The sequence below is a fragment of the Oryzias latipes genome, chromosome 13 (assembly GCF_053564925.1).
Source record: "Oryzias latipes strain Hd-rR chromosome 13, Olatipes_Hd-rR_3.1".
Lineage (NCBI taxonomy): Eukaryota > Metazoa > Chordata > Actinopteri > Beloniformes > Adrianichthyidae > Oryzias > Oryzias latipes.
In genome coordinates, this window is record NC_136249.1 from 33,928,103 (window position 1) to 33,948,083 (window position 19,981).

At 41.6% G+C, this 19,981-nt stretch overlaps 1 protein-coding gene across 8 annotated transcripts in view; it reads left to right on the forward strand.

Annotated features, from left to right (window-relative positions):
* slc8a2b (solute carrier family 8 member 2b) overlaps nucleotides 1-19,981 on the forward strand; it is a 134,138-nt gene that overhangs the window by 105,802 nt on the left and 8,355 nt on the right. For all 8 annotated transcript variants that reach the window (XM_020708015.3, XM_023961335.2, XM_078929762.1 and 5 more), the window contains 10 exons: nucleotides 936-1,073; nucleotides 1,171-1,398; nucleotides 1,513-1,881; nucleotides 3,761-3,886; nucleotides 4,083-4,278; nucleotides 4,971-5,101; nucleotides 11,390-11,763; nucleotides 15,410-15,513; nucleotides 16,004-16,021; nucleotides 19,750-19,874. In XM_020708015.3, the coding sequence (XP_020563674.1) occupies nucleotides 936-1,073; nucleotides 1,171-1,398; nucleotides 1,513-1,881; nucleotides 3,761-3,886; nucleotides 4,083-4,278; nucleotides 4,971-5,101; nucleotides 11,390-11,763; nucleotides 15,410-15,513; nucleotides 16,004-16,021; nucleotides 19,750-19,874 (1,809 nt within the window). The remainder of the gene's footprint in view (nucleotides 1-935; nucleotides 1,074-1,170; nucleotides 1,399-1,512; nucleotides 1,882-3,760; nucleotides 3,887-4,082; nucleotides 4,279-4,970; nucleotides 5,102-11,389; nucleotides 11,764-15,409; nucleotides 15,514-16,003; nucleotides 16,022-19,749; nucleotides 19,875-19,981) is intronic.

The window sequence follows — 19,981 nt, forward strand, 5'->3', positions numbered from 1 at the left end:
GGTTTGACTCAATCCACACAGAACATCAGAGACACTGAAGAATGACACTTGGTGGCATTGAGACTGCTGCTGTACTGCCCTCCAGTGGCCTGATTGCCTCATCACAGTCCGGGAATTCATGACATCAAGGCTTCGTAAAGTCTTAACGGGCTAGACAAATTTCAAAAAATTTATTATTTTGAGGATAAAAGTGAGTTATAATTCCTAATATATGTAAGGAATAACAACCTTTGAAGTGTGCGTTATGTAAGGGTTACTGGCGGTCGAAGCATGCATTATCACTTTTTAAAGCACGCCGTGGTAGCCTGACATTTGCTTCCGTGAAGTGCGTTAGAAAGTGATAATGCATACCTTGAAGGCCATTAACCCGCTTATATCATGGTCACTTACAAAATGAATAAATATTAACCAGTTTTTAGTCCTTAATTCTTGTTTTTTTTTTCCGATTTAGATCACCTTTTTCACAAAAAAGCGGACTATTTGTTTTGTGGTGCCGCTTGTCACGTTACCATGACAAGGCGCCGCACCACCGCTGCAGTCAAGATTCGGCAATATAAAGCGACATATATATGCTGATCGTCCCGATGGGTTGAATAAAGCATCAGTTCAGAGAGAAAGTTCTCTTAACGGTTGTTTTTGTTCAGATGATGAACCTAAAGGTTGTTTTAAAGAAGCCGGCGCAGTGATACAGAAGATTTAAGATAGGTGACCGGAACTTCTTTTTGGGGCATGCGGTTATTACTGTGCGTTGTCACTTTTTAACGCACACCCAGCAGCCAATCAGAATCGAGTATTCACCCGGACCATGGTATAACAGAAATTAACGCACTTTGCGGAATTTTGAGAAGTTCAATTTACATAATTTACGTAGCATTATAGGGATGAAAACCTTTTAAATCCACCTGATTGAAGGTGTTTTGTTTTTGGGCAACAAGGAGAAAGACGTGACCATAACGATGCCCAATGGAGAAACATCGGTGGCGACGGTTCGAATCTGGAACGAAACGGTGTCCAACCTGACACTCATGGCTCTGGGCTCCAGCGCTCCAGAGATCCTGCTGTCTGTTATTGAGGTAAAGTGACGCATCAGATTAGTCAGTCCTTTTATATCTGTCCTGGTTGATATTATAACTCCTCTGCTAAAAATCCTGGCTCCGTGAACCTGTGCAGGTGTGTGGTCACGAGTTCAAGGCCGGTCAGCTGGGCCCCGGCACCATCGTCGGCAGCGCTGCTTTTAACATGTTCGTGATAATCGGGATCTGCGTCTGGACAATCCCCAACGGAGAGTCGCGCAAGATCAAACACCTCAGGGTGTTCTTCATCACCGCCTTCTGGAGCATCTTCGCCTACATCTGGCTCTTCCTCATCCTGTCTGTCATGTCACCGGGCGTGGTTGAGGTAAGATTCCTTCCCACGTTGACTTTCAGGCCAGACGATGAACACCGTTGATTGACCATGATGTTGTTTCTCGGATAGTTAAGAGCTGGAAGTCACCCGTTCTTTGTTCTCTAGATCTGGGAGGCCGTCGTGACACTGCTCTTCTTCCCAGTCTGCGTCCTCCTGGCGTGGATCGCAGACCGCCGCCTGCTCTTTTACAAGTACATGGGCAAGCGTTACCGTGCAGACAAGCGTCGCGGCATCGTCGTTGAGACGGAGGGGGACTTGACTCCCACCAAGAGCGGCATGGAGATGCTCGTGGATGGGAAGTCCAGGGGTACAGTGGTCCCTGCGGGTAACTGTGGGGGCGGGGCACAGGATGGCTCGGGGGCCACCGCAACCAACAGTGTTGGAGCCATGGCAACAGGAGGGAACCTACCCAACTCCAACAGCATGATGGTCAACGCGGAGACCAGCAGGGAGCTGGACGAGAGCCGCAAGGAAGTGAGTCCACCGTGCGCATCCTGTGTGCGATTATGAAACAAAACTGTGTCTCATCGATGTTCCGGTTATCCCGACCTTAGGTTCAAAGACACAGTGAAGACTTTGTCAGAACTAACCCTAAGTGAACCTGTAGACACATTTTTCTACAAGCATGCCGCAGGCGATAGGTCATAGTGAACATTTAAAATACATGGAAGGCTATAAGTAAGCACCAAGTCGGTGAGACGCCATTCAGATCTTTCATTTTTTACACTCCCTCCAATTCCTGCAGACTACACAAAGTGCTCCTTAGTTCTGTTCACGTGATAAGTGTGTGCTTCTTGCTGCAATCTGACTGTTAGAAATGAGGAAATTAGACAATCTGAGTGTAGTTTGTGTGGACGTCCTGCAGTCAATTATCATCACAAACACATCTCACATGTGCGGCATTCACGTGTGGTCAGTGGTCAAGACTAGAGTATAAGGACATACAACAGCATCACCCGTACGTCATAAGTGTGTGTGTCCATTAGCCTTACAAACACTTCATGATACACTAACCAAACGCACAACAAGGGTACGTTCCACTTTCGTCTTTTGAGAAGAACGTGTGAGCCTCAAGGCAACTGCAAGACTGGGCTTAAGATGCAGCCGCCCCTCTCCACGACCCTTAGGACCCGGACAACCCAAAAACCCACGACACCCCCATGGGTCAACTCCCCAGTACGGGTGCATGTGACTAAAGCTTAACTCAACCACAATCAACTAAAGCTGAACAAAAAAAAGCATAACAACCCTAAAAAGAGGGATAATAATTTAAAACAATGCTGTAGTTGAACAATAAAAGACAAGGAAAAGAAGATAATGTGAAGCCTTGCTAAACATTACAAACTCAAAGCTCAATTAAATGTAAAAAAGTAAAATTAAATGAGAACAATGACATAAAGGTAGCTGGTGTTAGAGTAGAGGATGCAGAGGAAGGAAGCTGATTCGCCAAAGAGGAAATGTGAAAAAGCTCCACGTTTATGTGTGATGTCTTGTTCACATATTCACAGTTTGGAAAAAAAAACTATCAATTCCAGATCATTGTAGTATTTCTGAAATTATTTGAATTGAAACGCGATTGTTGTGTTTGTGATTAAGTATTATTTGCATCATTTCTGTGGGTGAAAATAAATTGTTTTTGTTGGAAAAGATTAGAAAACTGTCAAATCCCAAAACTCCTAAAAAAGTTTCTGCAGAAGCTGAACATTGGAACCAAACTGCTTATTAGAGCAAAGAATTCAATGTTTAATCTTGAGCTACTATAAAAAAAAAAAATAATAATATATATGCAGGAGATATTTTTTAAGGTTTAATTCAAGTTTTAAATTTCTAATTGATTAATTGAGATGAAAACTACCTGAAACTGCTTCCTTATTTATCATTTAGTTGACCTTTTAATCTAAAGCAATTCACAGATGACGTTTGCCATTTGGAATTGGTGGTTTGGTGACTTGCCCATGACATTTAAAGTCTTTAAAACCTGCAACCAGATGATTAGCACAAAGTTTCTAATTTATATCAGCAACACACAATTTCTAATTGTGAAGATATTAAATAAGGAGAAATCGAGATTCCACTTAAAAAATCACATAACAGTGATTTATCTGAAAATGTCTTCAGCTTTTGACAAAAAACATTTTTTTTCTTATGGCTACTACCAGTTATAACCTTGAAGTTCTGTAGTTTCCCCTGTCTTCTCTTGTTAAAAGCTAATAGGAGCGTCTTTTTGAAGGCTCCTGCTTCTCCAGTAGGTGATTTTAATGCTTCTCGGCCCTCCTGCTGATCCTGACAGTAAACTCCTCGTGTGCCGTCCAGATGTGTGAGTCACGCGTGCTTCCTCTGGTCTGTCCGGCAGGTGATTCGCATCCTGAAGGAGCTGAAGCAGAAATATCCTGACAAAGAGCTGGACCAGCTGGTGGAGCTGGCAAACTATTACGCTCTGCTGCACCAGCAGAAGAGCAGAGCCTTTTACCGCGTACAGGTAACGTGCCAAACACCTGCAGAGGCAGGCGTGGAGCTATGAAACAACTAACGTTCTTTGAGCATGAGTCCATAATACATTTGTAAAAATTAAGGTCTTGTCTTTTGGTTTTAATTTTTTTTTCTACATTGCAAGACTTGAAAAAGTTTGATTGAGATAAATATTGACTTTTTCTACAACCGATGTTTTCCTCCAGGCAACTCGGATGATGATCGGAGCCGGAAACGTCTTGAAGAAGCACGCGGCCGACCACGCGCGGCGAGCAGTCGTGGTCGACGAGGAGGCGCCCGAGGACGCCGACCTGGCCGTGTGCAGCCGCATCTCATTTGAGAGTGCCCACAGTCAATGCATGGAGAACTGCGGCTTCCTGATGCTGGCCGTGGTCTGCCAAGGTGGGAATCAGTCTGCAAAACCATGCAGTCTGAGCAGTAGACCTTTACTATAGGAACAAAAATCCCAAAGAAACACCACATTTTAACTCTGATAAATCTTTTAACCACTTTAAAACACATGAAAGGGGATGGAACTGTCCCTCTGCTCATTTCCAGTCTCATTTTTCTGTGTAATAAAAGCAGCAAAAACCATATTCACATATTTGTAGATGAATATGAATAGAATCACATTTTGGTTTTTGCATTTTCTGTATTTTTTTGTACAACTTTAATGATTGATGGCTTTAAAAATGTATTTTCCTCATAAATGAGGCTTTGTTACCAGGGGGTGCTTAGGACATCAGAGTTTTCAGTTTCTGTAGAAAAAAGTCCAGAACTGTCTTTCTCTGAGCTGTCTGTCCGTAACCAGGCGTTCACATGTCAGTCAAAGAGGTTTCTCCTGAGATTCCACATTTGAAAACTAACAATGTCAAAGGAACCAGCCTACCTTCCTGCCAACCTACCTACTGGGTAGGCAGGCAGGCAGGCAGGCAGGCAGGCAGGCAGGCAGGCAGGCAGGCAGGCAGGCAGGCAGGCAGGCAGGCAGGCAGGCAGGCAGGCAGGCAGGCAGGCAGGCAGGCAGGCAGGCAGGCAGGCAGGCACCATTCAATGAATCTTTTCTGTCTGTGATTTGGTCTATTTCCATTTTGCAGGAGGTCTTGGAGAAAACACCTTCTATGTGGACTACAGAACCGAAGACGGTTCGGCCAACGCTGGGTCGGACTACGATTACACCGAGGGAACCCTGGTGTTCAAACCCGGAGAAACGCGTAAAGAAATTAAAGTGAGTTAACACCAGTGACTGTATCTGAGAACTGGAGCGAGTGAGTGTGACGTTATTATTTCTATGGAAACCAGTGGTAGAGCGGTCAACCCATGATTGTAAGGTTGCAGGTTCGATTCCCGCCTTGCACGCCCATGAGTCGAAGTGTCATTGGGAAAGACACTGAACCCCACCTTGACTCTGGTGGTAGGCGGGCGCCTGTGTTCGGCAGTGGAGCCAGCACCAATGTGTGTGTGACTGGGTGAATGGGTCTGTGACTGTAAAGCGCTTTGGGCCTTGTAGGTAGAAAAGCGCTGTATACGCCACTTCACTCTCACCAATCAAGAGTAAGCTTGTTAAAAGACCACACCCCTACCACTTGAAAGCGGACTAGGTGGTCAAACGTTTTATTGAGGCATCTGATTGGTCGGTTTGTAACTTAAAATAACTTAAACTACAGCAAAAATATCAAGAAAAAAATTAGGATTGACATTATTTAAAAAAAGGTATCAGAGTAAGAAACGGTTATTCTGACCAATAGAATGACTGAATAACAGCTGTTTATTTCTCTATACTGTAGAAGTCTGTTGGATTTTGGCTTCTTGGAGCCAAAACTGTTGTTACTTCCTGTTTGGAATGCCAGGGGGAGGGGGGGGGTCACTCAGTCCAGTACTTATGTACAGTCGTTGGCCTAAAATGGTGGCAGTTTAGCTCAGGCTGTAGAGCAGGTAGTCCAACAACCAAAGGGTTGGTGAATCAATCCCTGCTCTCCCCAACGAGCTGCCCCCCCCCCCCCCCCCCCCCCCCCAAGCGCAGCTAGTCTGCAGCTCACCGCCCCCCCTTCAGGGGGGTCAAAATGCGGAGAAGAATTTCCCATTGTGGGATAAATGAAGTATCAGTTATTATTATTATTATTACCGTATTTTCCGGACCATAAGTCGCACTGGACTATAAGTCGCATTTTGACGGGAAATTTTTTTGACAAAATCTGAGACCAAGAACTAATAAGTTCCACAACCTCATATGACACAATCATAGCAGAATGTTTATCTCATAATTTCACAGTAATTCTTTCTCATACTTATTTATGTATTCCTTTCATGAAGCATCATTGTCCAACTAATACTCTGTTTTCATCCTGTATTTGTAGAAACAGTTGTCATTTTTATTGCATTTCTGAATCTATGAAATCATTGGAAAATAGAATATTATGTTGTTAGCCTTCAAGATCTTACTGTAAAAAAAAGTTTGCTGATTCTCTGAGTCACTTAACATACTCTTAACACTTAACATACCTCATACATCAAATTGACCCCGGAACATCATCTCTGTTCCTCACAAATCAACATAACAGGAGGGTAAACAATGTATTTATTTCAATTTAGTTCTAATATAAGTCGCTGCGGAGTACAAGTCGCACCCCTTGCCAAACTATGAAAAAAAGGGCGTCTTGTAGTCCGGAAAACACGGTATTAAAACATGAGACCCCCATAGTTCCTATTTACCTTTTTTATGACTCGTTCTTAAATGTAAAAGAATGAAACGGATCAGGTCAACAGAATTACCCCCAGGAAGAAAACAGGTGGGAGAAGTTTTATGATCTAGTGTAATAAAATTCTCTCAAAAGCTAATTTCTGACCACTTAAAAAAATCCAATAATCTAAGGGATTGAATCGGTTAGTTCAAAAGGGGCCCAAGTCCAAGAGGTTTGTTTTTCTAGGAAATGATTTTAATTGCATAGTTTAAAGGGAGGCTACACCAAATGATTAATACTTTACCCAGATTTAGCACCAGGTCATAGCTTACAAATGCTATAATATAATTCACCTCACTTTTATCATTTCAGAGGACTAGCAAACTAAAGTCTCTGGACTTGGGCCCTTCTTGAATTAAACAGGGGCGCTGCCATATTGGATAACTAATGCTAAAGCTAAATCCATGCAATAGAGGCCCAAGTCCAGGAATTTGAATTAATACATTTTAAATGTCAAGCATAGTCGATACATTACAACGGACTTGGGACTTTTTTGCACATAATCAGATAGCTTTTCCCTTGAAGACCATAGAACATATAATATCTCTATTTTGAAAAAAATGTGGACTTGGGCCCCTTTTGAACTAACCAATTCATTTAGATCATTGGGTCCTGAGTCTTTGGTATGGTTCAAAAGAGGTTCACACCCACGGTCTTCTACTCTTCCTCTGATCCGGTGACTCTGTTACAGCTCAGACAGGAAGGAAGTCTTTTTTGAGCATTTCCATGAAGATTACTTTGCTTTAAAATTGCAGGTTTCTAACCATTTAAAAGATAAAAAATCATACCTTGTCTTTTTCTGCCTTTTTTATCTTTCTTTTTGCTATCAGAAATGAGGAAATATTTATAATTTCTGGAGGTGAAAAACTGTCAAATTATAACAATTAAATAGGAACCTTTGTGCTCAGTTTCAACATTCTCTTTATTTAAATGAAAGATATAATGATTCCCTCAAATCTTAGGGTTGGAAAGCGTTATAAGTAGAAATGCTCATCTTCTCAGTAGAGGTGCATAAGCAAGCTTCAGACTATTGAATAACCTGCAGCTTGAAAGATGTGCAGGTGATCAAAGGGTAGTGGAAGGGGAGGCAGGGGGCTCCCAGCAGGAGTACCAGACAAAGGCTGAGGAGGAAGGCTCTGCAGCCGCTGCAGGTTTGAAACAGTGAAATAGTAACCATGCAGCTGCTCCTGACAATGTGAAAAACACTTTTAATAACGAGAACTTAGCCGTTTTTTTCTATTCATCATGTTCTGTACTCTGAGGTGTGTGCTTTCAGAGACAGAGATTACAGCCATATTCTTGCCAGAATGACACGACAAACATGAAACATGAAGTATTACAGAAAGTTCAAAGTGCAGATGTATAGTTTGGATTTAAACATTTGTAAGCTAGTTTGACACCACATGCTACCTCAGATTTATCTTCCTGTGGATTTGCACAAACATTGTCTCCTTTGCTAATAAAAACTTTTAAAGAAAAAAGGAAATAAACTAGTTTTTCTTTTCTAAGGTATGTATCAAACATGTTCTCCAAACTTCTACAGCTGGTTTGAAAGAACTAATTTCAACTATTGTTTTGACAGCACGAACGTTGAATAATTAGACATTATTTATAGAAAATTCGTGTTACCCTGTTCACACATCATTTCTTACCTATTTCCCATCGTTCTGTAAAGCAGAGCTGCATTTCAAATGCAAGACAGTCGACAAACCAGCAGATGAAGGATGAAGAGGCACTTAATGCATTAATTGCTCGTGCATCCTCTCTGAAGGCCTCCATCCAGCAGCTGTGAGGACAGCTGTGGCTGCGCTGCTGCTGGAGGACTGTTTACTGCCTGAGCGCCTCTGCGGCAGATGTTTGGACGCTCGTCCTCACCACAGAGAAAACTTCAATCAGGACAGCAGATGGATTATCAACATACAGTGATGTGATAAAGTATGCACAGATAATTTATATGCTGTGCATTATTTCCCTCTGAAGGAAATAAGTTTTACTGCATTAAGACTATCTTACTATAGGCATTCGTAGTCGTAGATCAACAGAAGTCTAAAATACATTTTAAACCAATCAAGCTTCCTCTTTTCCAGTGGCAGCTTGCCCCGCCCACATTTATGCTTAATCTCCTCTGATTGGTTACCTTTTGGCTTTGTCCAAATTCCCTCACTACTTGCTGAACTACGCAGGGTGTTCCTTATCATTCAGGGTGTCCAAACCTTCAAATACAGTGCCCTGGAAATGTCCCAGCAGTCTTTGTTAGAAACCTCTGTGCATCAATGCTCTCTAGATTGGCAAATATAGACCACAATGCATTGCGTTTGAATACTTTGTCATTTAAAGAATGTATATATTTTTATTTTTTTATAAACCATCCAAGTTTATTTTCTTTTTTTTATATATTTTTACTTGTCATGTCCAACAGCTGGGCAAGCAGATCAGAGCTGAAGGCCTTTTATGTTTGTCAGATTTAACTGTTACAATAGGGGGTTATGGCTCTTCAGACAAAAAGAGAGTATATTTGTCTAAACCACTTTTGTATTTGAGGCTAAGCTTTATTTATGATAATTATATTGGTATGCATTCCTTGTTGGACCGGACAGAAGAAAAGAAGAGAGAAATAGATACACTGGGATGTTAGAGAAGATTTTTATTATCAGAGCAGTGGATTCATAATTTAAAGAGGTTTAAACTTCGACAAGTTTGGAGTTTAAAAAAAAGAGACCATGTGTCCGAATTATATTAAAATCCAGGCTAGTCCAACTCTATACTGTTGTCTTTTAGGCATTACGGAGTAGTGAGTGGATTGGGACATAGCCTTAGATTGGCTGACTGATTAGCGTAGAAGCAGGGTGGGATGTTTTCCCCGTTATATAGATCTTGCAGCTGAATTTACCTACAAGAACAGAGTCGACCCACAGCAAAGCATACATTTCTACAGAAAAAAGTCAGAAAGGACAGCTTTTGAGGGAAAATGACCGTGCCTCTTGTTACACATCAGTGTGAGGTTATTGTCTATGTTCAGTCTGCAGTTAAAAACCCAAACAGATTTTTTTAGTCTTTTTTTCAGCAGGCTCCTGGCCAGCTGAAACAATCCCTGGTTTTAGAAGAACCCTTCTATGGTACTTAATTTAGCTTAGTGAGTTTTCTTCTCATGGAGCAAAAGGACCTGACCTACATACCACATTTTTGTAAATAAAATAAATACAGCAAAGATTTAAAAAAAATACAAAAACAACAATAGAACTCCTTCAAATGCAGCAGACCTTCAAATTAATTGAATGATAATCTAAATTGATCCGTTTTGTAAACCCACCGGATCCCTCTTGGGGTTACAGGGTTGCTGGAGCCTATTCCAGCCACTGTTGGGTGAATTTGGTTTACATTTTAAACGCCTCAGTTCAGTTGTAACTACAACATCCTGATTACTTCCAGCCATGGTGAGATATCACATAAACAATATCATTCTTGTAGCGATTGTACTGTATGCTGCGTAAAACTGATCTGTCAGAATGGAAATGCATTTTGACACATTTCTGACATTTTCTCTTGTCACAGTCTCACCTGCTCTCATCTGCTAATAATCCACAGCTGTTGTCATGTAAGATAAACATCCTCAGTGTATTTATGTGTCTGATTTTTTTTTTTATCGTCTGCTGTTCAGTTTTGCTCTTTGTTTTTCACTTTGTTCTTGGTTTTGTCGTGTATGAAGTCCCCCATGAGCATTTTTTTTGGTAAAAACTTTCCCAGTTGTGTTTTAATTGTGATTATGAAGGTCTTAATCAAAATCCCACAACCTAAATGTCTTTAAAAGCCACATTTCATGTTTATCTGAAGCTCCTTCCAACATCTCCTCTACATGGGCGTGGCCGTTGGTGCTGAGTAGCCCCGCCCTCAACCCCCCCTTTCTGCAAGCTGTGTCTTGCATGACTGAAGAGTTTGACCTAAGGGGGGGCACAAACGACACCGACTGACAGTCTCCATTCGCAAAAGTTTCTCTTTAGTGATAAAAAAGCTGTGAAAAGTGACATATTTTGGATTTACATTGACACTTTTTCAACAAAGTGCGGAGTGTGCTGTTTGATAAATTCACTCACACTGCAAATAAAATGAAATGTCAAAAGAAAGTGACTGTTCACACATACCGGTAATGTTCCAAATACGTGCAGCCATCTTCTCTTCTCGCAAACCTGAGCTGATGCTGGACGGGGCAGGTCAGGTTAGCTTGTGCAAAGCACAAAGCCCTCATGGGCCATTGTGACATCACAACGACTCATTAGATCATAACAAGCGTCTTTGTGACAGTTTGATTGACAACAATTTAAAAGGAATGCAGAGAACTTTCATCAGAGGGGTATTTTAAGTCTTTTTATTTGAAAGATGAAGTTTCCTCCGTCTTTTCTGGTTTAATACATTTGGGTCCTATACCACCAGTTCCTTCTGACACACATTTTTAAACAATATAAGAAATATTCTTTGTGTCGTTACAATAATGTAGAAATCTTGCAAATATTATTAAATTTGTTATTATAAAATGGTAAAAACGTAATAACTCATTGTCCATCTAATGTCTTGATGAAAGGAGGTTTTTCCGCATAAATCTTTGTGACTTCTAAAAGGATCCATCTTAGCAAAACCATGTTTTGGTATCAGGAATTTTCAAAGTCTCCAGCTACTTTAGTCACTAAAAACATGCAACAGAAATGAAATGAAGTCAAGTGAATGAGCAGTGTTTATCATTTTCTTCCGTATTGTGAGTGTCCCCTTCTGCTCATCCACAGATTGGAATAATTGACGACGACATTTTTGAGGAAGACGAGCACTTCTTCGTCCGTCTGCTTAACCTGCGTATCGGCGATGCAGAGGGGATGTTTGAAAGTGACGAAGTGGGTGCCGCCCCCAAAGCTCGTTTAGTGGAGCCCCTGGTTGCCACGGTAACAATCCTCGACGATGACCACGCCGGCATCTTCACATTCAGCGAGCGCACAGTGCGTGTGAGTGAGAGCGTGGGAACCATGGAGATCACCGTGGTCCGTAACTCCGGCGCCCGGGGCACCGTCATCCTGCCGTATCACTCGGAGTCTGGCACCGCCAAGGGTGGAGAGGACTATGAGGACGTGCAAGGAGAACTGGAGTTCACCAACGACCAGACCACGTAGGACATGTTTCATTTAGTATAACACTATAGCTAATGTCATACCCTCAACAGATTCATTCATGTTGGTCAGATCAGCTTTTCTCCATTGAGCAACCTTCATGTAGAGTGACTTTATGACGGGTCCAAACATTTGGGTTTTGGTTCTGCCTGAAGGACTTTTGTCAGCAGCCCTGTGTGTCTAAAAGTATGTTGTTTTCAGAGAAAGCTTTAATCTCAGTGGTGCCAGAAAGTGGGAGAGGATGATACAGTCAATGGCTTATCGGTGCTGTTGTGCAGTGTTCTTCAATCATTTTTGAGCTTTGGTGCACTTTTCCTTGACAGAAATCATGATGCACACCAACAACCAAAAATGTCTAAAAAATGGATGGATGTATGGATGGATGGATGGATGGATGGATGGATGGAGGAAGATACAGATGGATGGATTGATGGATCGTTGGATGGATGGATGGATGGATGGATGGATGGATGGATGGATGGATGGATGGATGGATGGATGGACGGACGGATGGATGGATGGATGGATGGAGGAAGATACAGATGGATGGATTGATGGATGGATGGATGGATGGATGGATGGATGGATGGATGGATGGACGGATGGATGGATGGAGGAAGATACAGATGGATGGATTGATGGATCGTTGGATGGATGGATGGATGGATGGATGGATGGATGGATGGATGGATGGATGGATGGATGGATGGATGGATGGATGGAGGAAGATACAGATGGATGGATTGATGGATCGTTGGATGGATGGATGGATGGATGGATGGATGGATGGATGGATGGACGGATGGATGGATGGATGGATGGATGGATGGATGGACGGATGGATGGACGGATGGATGGATGGATGGATGGATGGATGGATGGATGGATGGATGATGGACGGATGGACGGATGGATGGATAGATGGATGGATGGATGGATGGATGGATGGATGATGGACGGATGGATGGATGATGGATGGATGGATGGATGGACGGATGGATGGATGGATGGATGGATGGATGGATGGATGGATGAAAGGATAGATGGATGGATGGATCGTTGGATGGATGAATGGATGGATGGATGGATGGATGCTCCGGTTGGGGTACCTTGACCAGGATCAGTTGGGATCAGTCAGATCCAGGAGAACCAATTCCCTCTGATCCAGTGGATCTGGTTTTGCAGACTGATGGAGGTCAGACAGACACTAGATGGCTTTGATTGGTTCCCACGATGGAAGTTCACAATTTTGAAAGAAAATATTTTATGAAACTTGTCGGGTGGATTGACAAGTGTTTTTTTAGATACTTTGATGAGCCTCTCTCCGTTTTTCGGCATCCTGCTGCAGACTGGATTTTGTTGTGATCGTATCCGACTACTCTTGCTCATCGTCGTGCCCTTTTCCATTCACAACAGAAACAACAGCAGCAACACCCGCTGACTTCTGCTGAGTGTTTATCAGCCTCTCCATTTAGTAATGTAGATAAATGGATTAAACGTTTTAAAAGTGTCCTTTTAATTTAGATTTTTTTCTTTACAGCGCTCCGTTTTTGAATTATTTGTGGAGTTGGTCGTGTCTGAAGTCTTTTAAAGAGAGATTCTCTGCTTCCTCATCTTTAAGCGTGTGCTCTAAAGCAGATCTTATCAAGTGTCACTAATTAAGGTTGGTATCCTGAGTAAATTGACACTAAGCCACAATTAAACTACATTAGATTGCTGTCTAGCATCACATCATCTGTGAACCTTTGATTAAATTTACTTCACTTTAATGGAATGCATTATTGTTAACTCACCCAGTGCCTCATTATTGAAAATTGTGCGTGGATGACATCGGAGGACAGAGTCTAAAGAGGAAAAAGGGAGGTTTAAGGTGTGTGGCGTTGGAATGCTGGTCACAGAGGGAGCCTCAGTTCAGGTTTTTAAAATGAAAAAGTAAGGGCAGCAGCAATTAAAAACGTCAAGCCTTTGTCACAGCTGCTTTTAAGGGTGGATAAAATGGTCAAACCTGTGTGCACCGCAAGTATTATCAAGGTGGCAGACCGCTCTGTGAACCAGTTGAGAGAAAATGTTCATGCACATTTTTTACTATGGGCATGATGCGGGCGACAGGTCGTAGTACACACTCATACAATATGTATGGTTAAGTAAGGGTGAAGTAGCTAAGACACAGTATGGATGTTTCATTTTCTTTACCCCTTCAAATCTTGCGAACTGACCAAACGCATGACAATGTTACGTTCCATTTACACCACATCCCATGAGGTGGCTGTACAAGCCTTAAGGGAACTGCAAAACACACCTGTGCTCCCCTTAAAGTTGTGGCCTTAGTCACATGCACACGTACAGGTCAACCCAGCGTACGTGTGCACGTGACTAAGCCTTCGGTTTAACACCAACAGCATATGCAGAAGTTAAACACGACCAGAAACTCAAAGCTGTGGTAGATCTGTGCAACCTGATGCTGCAGCCACCAGAAACACCTGGAAACAAGAGTTTAGAGAAAAACCTCAACCGTGAAAAAATTCCCAGAAATAAAAGTTGTCAGAAATAATTCATGGTATATTAAAGATTAAAGTGTTAAAGATTGAACAGCATCTTTTCAGGAATGAAGCACCAGTTGGTCACAATGTACAGCAGTTGCAGGAACTCGTCGTAAAAAGTTTGGTTTGATGTTTAATGGTACTTTGTTTCTCTATTAGATTTAATGCTGTGATCAATTTAAGGTCAATTAACTGCAACATAAATATATATGTCTTTTTGCCATTTCCGTTTAATTGCATCAATGAAAACATTTGACATCCCTGTACAAACATGTGTTTTTGTGATTTAAGTGTCTGCATTGGAAACCTTGTGATGCTCGAGTAAAAATGTGCACAAAGGACCGCAATGTTTTCCTTTTGTGTTTGCAGTATTTTCATGCTCAGAAGCTTTTATAAATGAAGCTCTACTGAGATGTTTTCCTGTCAGACTTGAGCACAGGCTGCAGATGGAGGACATGTTTGCTCCTGTCTGCATCTGCACTCTGTTCTACAGCGATGCTTTTGGCCGAATCTCTGCTGCATGACTGACCTCCTCCCGCTGCATCCTCAGGGCTTGGAGGTGTTCCTCAACTTCCCTCATGTTTCCCAACGTTTAGCATTCAAGTCCTGCAGGTCTACATTTTTAAATGCCGTTCATGCAGCTCTCTCTGTGCTGGACGGACACGTCCTGAAAAACTCCTTTAAAACGTACATTTATCTCCTCTGGAGCAAATCAGGTTTTTATTTTTCCTAAAATGTGATTTATTGTCCCGCAAAACTTAACACCCACTAGATGACATTTTAATATAATCGCACATTGTCATCTGAGGTTTAGCTTCAGACTTTGGCAAAACAAGTCTGACATTATAAACTAAAACATTTAGAATGCTAAACGAGGGTGGTGAATCATCAGGGATGAACATTTTTGGTTCTTCACTGCTCCAAACTATTAAAAATAGTTTTGTAAATCTTTATCGTTGATGATAAAAACATCTTTATCTGTTTTTCCGTTTGAGCATTGAAAGAATTGTCCTTTTGTTTCTGCTTTTCAGAGGCTCAGTGAGTGAAACAGCTTTTTTCTTGGTGTCTGATTGCAGCCCATGTGTGTGTGTGTGCTTTTGTGCAGTCAGACCCTGCAGGTGAGGATCATTGACGATGAAGAATATGAGAAGCATGAAAACTTCTTTATCATTCTGGAGGAGCCCCGCTGGCTGAAAAGAGGCATCTCAGGTACGTGAGAGAGGATTTTCACGGATTTTCAGGATTGAAGGATTGGTGACAGAAGTTTCAAAAAGATCTCAAATTCCTCAGGGACACATCTCCTGTTTGTGTTGCTGCTATTTTAAAAATGTTGAAACAAAGCAGTAAGTCCATAAAGGCTCTCATCCAAGATAAAATAAAATTGAAAACTGATAAATTTATGTCACCTGTTAAATCTTAGTTCAGCTTTAGGAACTGTCTGCATAAAAAAATGATGGTTTGTGTTGCTTTTTCACACTGACTTGTGAACATTTTGAGCCACATTTGAGTGATGCAACCTGTTTGAGTCAAAGTTTTTGCACAAATGTTTTAACTGAAATAGCCCAAGACTCATTTTAGGAAATTAGATGTAAACAATCAGTCTACAACAGTTAAAGACAAGATCCGAATAGGAGTTTGATTTTAACTTTTCTGATCATTTTCTTTTACTTACTGACCATCTTCTTCTTCTTCTTCTCAGCTCTGCTGCTCAACCAAGGTAAGTCCATTACTCTCCTGCCCTCCACTTTAATTTTTAAATATTAACTTAAAGTGGAAAAAATATAAAACAGAAAAAAACTAAAACTCCCAGCATCACTAATTGTTAACATTACTGTATTTCTAAAGTGTTAGTTTACATGTAAAGAATTCTGGAGGTGAAACATAAACTAGAGAAGCTGCTGGAGAGATTGTTGAACTTTATCTTTAAGGTTTGAACTTAAAGAAAAAAATCTCAACAAACCTTCACTCCACATCTATTTGTCTCTTGGAGCAGAAGATTTTGTTTGGGTGCAAAAAAAGCTAAGATGAAAACAGTGAGACTTTGAAACCTTCTGTGTTCAGTAAAAAGGCAAAACCAAACAAATAAAACAAAAACACATTTCAGTTGTGTCACTTCCATGTCCGCTTTCTCCTTAAAGACCCTCTGAGATGAAGATGGTGTTCTTAACCTGTTGTTGTGGCCTTTTTCTAGTGATGGAGGCCATTTATTAGGAAAATTAAGCCTAAAATTGCATTTCTGAGAATTTCTTTATTCTAATCGTTGTGAATCAGGAGCAGGCAAAAAGATGTTTGAAAAAGATTGCATTGGTGACGTAGAAAATACGCTGGGCGGGCCACAAGCTCCCTGTTCCGCTCCACTGTAAGTTAGCGAGACAGAGTGTAAACAGAGAGGTCTTAGCATCAACAGTTAAGCCCACAATTTGGAGGCGAATTTCGGATGAACTCCTGCCGCTCTGCAGAAACTATGTCCTAGAGGACAACACAAGTTTTTTGGCTAAAAAGTGATAATCATGATTAGACCACTGGGAACGCTTTGAAACAGATCCAAGGTTGACTGAAGTGCGATTTTAAAGAAACAGAAAGTCTAACTCTCTCTGTTCTTTTCATTAAGGTCTAATTGTTAGCCTTTTTTATAATAGTTGACACATACAAGACAAAATATTCATTTTGACTGAGAAAACCATGTTGCATTATGTTTTTATTTTGCACTCATTTCTAAAAGAAATGTTGTTGGTCGTAGGAACATGGTTTTTAGGAGACATTGTCAGACAAGTTAACTTGCTTCCACGATGACCACATGATTTGGCGGCGTCAGTCTCCACAGAGCGCATCTGTGGCGGAAGGTCTTGTTGAGTCTGTGTGAGCGGCTAAAGCTGATAGGCGAGGCTGCAGGCTGTGGCTCAGAAGATGTTCGTCAGCTGTAGGACATCAGAAGCTGTTAGATTTCCGCTCTCCATCCCTCCACATTGCTGCATCACTTCATAGTCGCTCAGCATTGGTACTTTTCCCCGCAGGCCTGCAGGTTTCCTCTTTGCTCTGCTCAACATCATCATGGTGCTCTTCCTCGTCAACTCCTTTCAGTTTCCCGGAGGGGAGTCGATGAGTGTTTGTTTGGTTCTGACTCCGAGCACGCTTCCCCTGTGAGTCAGAAATTTGGAGAGAAATGCTGACAAAACCCTCGAGTGCGACCTTCTCGCAGCTCTTTGTGGAGACGCAGAAAAAGATTCAGCTTCAGGCAAAAAGCAGCAGAGTGTGAGTTTACAGGACTTTACGATACCAATGAGTCAAGACGACCGCTGTGTGCCTGAAACAATTTCTGGTGATTCCTGCAGGGCTGCGCCCCATGACAGACAGATGAAATATGCTGCACATTAACAGGAAGTACCAGACAGAAAAGCAGAGCCCACTTTGTGGGTCAGAACGTATATGTGGTTGAATGAAAACTGCAGACATTTTCCATCTACTACTTCTCTCACGAAACATTTTCCCTTTTAAAGAAGCCCACCTAAAGAGAAGAAGATAGACAAAATGTTCCTTCCTTGATAAATACGTGAATAAGAACAAACTGACACTTTGAACCAGTGCTGGTGCTATATCCAACTTAAATCCTCCAACTTTGTTGATCTACCATCTTCTACAGCTGGAGTTGTTCAGCACAGGATAGGGAGACCAGGGTCATCAGGAGTATCTGTTATCTGAACTATAACCCAGTTCTACCCACTGAGCTTCAGGCAGGAAAATGCCAAATACATTGTGCTCCATAATGTAATTTTACCTAAGACCACCAAAGACACCTGCTGACTTTGCCGCACAGCCATCGCTGCGTCATTCTTTGGTTTGCTCTTGAGTGTCAAAGTAAACCAAATGTGCAGTCTAAAGTTTGAATTGAGTCCTCCAGTGCAGAAGTTCCCAAAGATGTTTGTCTATTTGTTCCAAAATTCCAACTCATCTGTTGGTTTCCTTGATTGTATATGAGAATTTCCCCTTGGTGTTCCAAACAGGAAGTACCCTCTGGTACCCCACAGACTTCTATAAGAAATAAACAGAGTTCACTCTATTGGTCAAAATAACCAGTCTGGCTCTGATACCATCTTTAGCATGTTATAGATTATCCTCATTTTTTCTTCATATTTTTGCTGTAGTTCAAGTTATTCAAGTTATAAACTGACCAATCGGATGCCTCAATAAAAGTAGGTGGAGCCTACTGGCCCCCACGTCCAACGTTCAAAAGTTTAATTGACAGATTTCGTAGGGCGCGCTTTAAAGTGGTAGGGGTGAGGCCTTCCAACATCTCTTTCCTGATTGGTGAGAGTGGTTGTCATAGAAACGGTGACTCGGACTGACTGACCAATCACTGCTTACTGACATCGTCTGGCTCCAACATGGCGCTCTAGTTCTCCGATACAGTCGATGGTTGATTCCCGTAAAAAGACTCAAACAAACTGCAACGTAATTCACTTTTAAAATAAAACGTTCCACAAAACTCCAGCAATGTCCAAGGACCATGAGGGGATTTTGGACACCTGGTTGAGAACCACTGCTTGGAATATCTAGAATAACTCCTGATCTCCCAGAAGTCCATCAATCCTAAAGTCTACCTGTTAAATAGATCATCTTCTGGTCTGTTTTCAAAGCGCTTCCAGTGGTCCTTTAGTCAGGATTATGCCATTTTTAGCCCAAAGTGTTTAAAAGGACATAGTTTTTGCAGAGCGGCATGAGTTTAGTGGAAATTCATCTCTGGGTTGTGGGCGGGACCACTGGCACAGGGTAACCCCGCCCCCCCTTCCCATCACTTATGACTGAGCTGTGTTAAAAACACTGAAGAAAAAAAGTCATAGTCTCTTTGTAAATGTTATTGAGATATCTTAATAAAGTAAAGAAACAATTTAAAAACATTTAAATTGTTCCTGTGGACATCCTTGAGGTTTCTTCTTTTTTTCTGTAATCTGTTTTTTAGGGGTTTTTCCCTCACTGACAAGGAGGGTTCAAGGGGATGTTCAGGGATGTCCAGGGTCTGTCTAGTTTAGTTTAGCAATTAGCTATTGCTTATGTTTTATGACTTAATCTATGTTTTTGTGCAGTTACTGGTGTGAAGCCTGTTGAGACAACTGTGTTGTGATTTTGTTGTTTCAATTTTATAGAAATAAAATTGAATTGAATTTAGTTTCCTGTTTTTGGAAATATTTTGTTCTGCATCAGAATGGAGTTTTGGTTGAATTTGCACAAAACGGTTCGAACAAAATAAATATTAAAGTTAAAACTATGGTTTTATGGTTCAGGAGATGCTCTCCTCCCTGCACTCACAAACACTTAAATCCACTGTTTCCTTGCTCCTTGTCCTCCACTCGCTTGAGAAAATGTCCAAATAAAAATGCTGACTTAAAAATAATTTATTTATAACAGGAGCTTCTGCAGAAATGTATCGTTCTTTTTGTGTCTCCACAGAGGGGGGAGAGGGGCAGATGAGTTCAGAGGAGGAGGAGGCTCGTCGCATAGCGGAGATGGGGAAGCCCATTCTGGGGGAGCACAGCCGCTTGGAGGTGGTCATCGAAGAGTCCTACGAGTTCAAGGTAGTCGTCCATTTTCTCTCTTATACTGCCCCCTTCAGGAGCAGCACCTTTCCTGCATTCTGTGCTTATGTGGGATTTTGAAATGATGACAAACAGAAGTAAGAAAC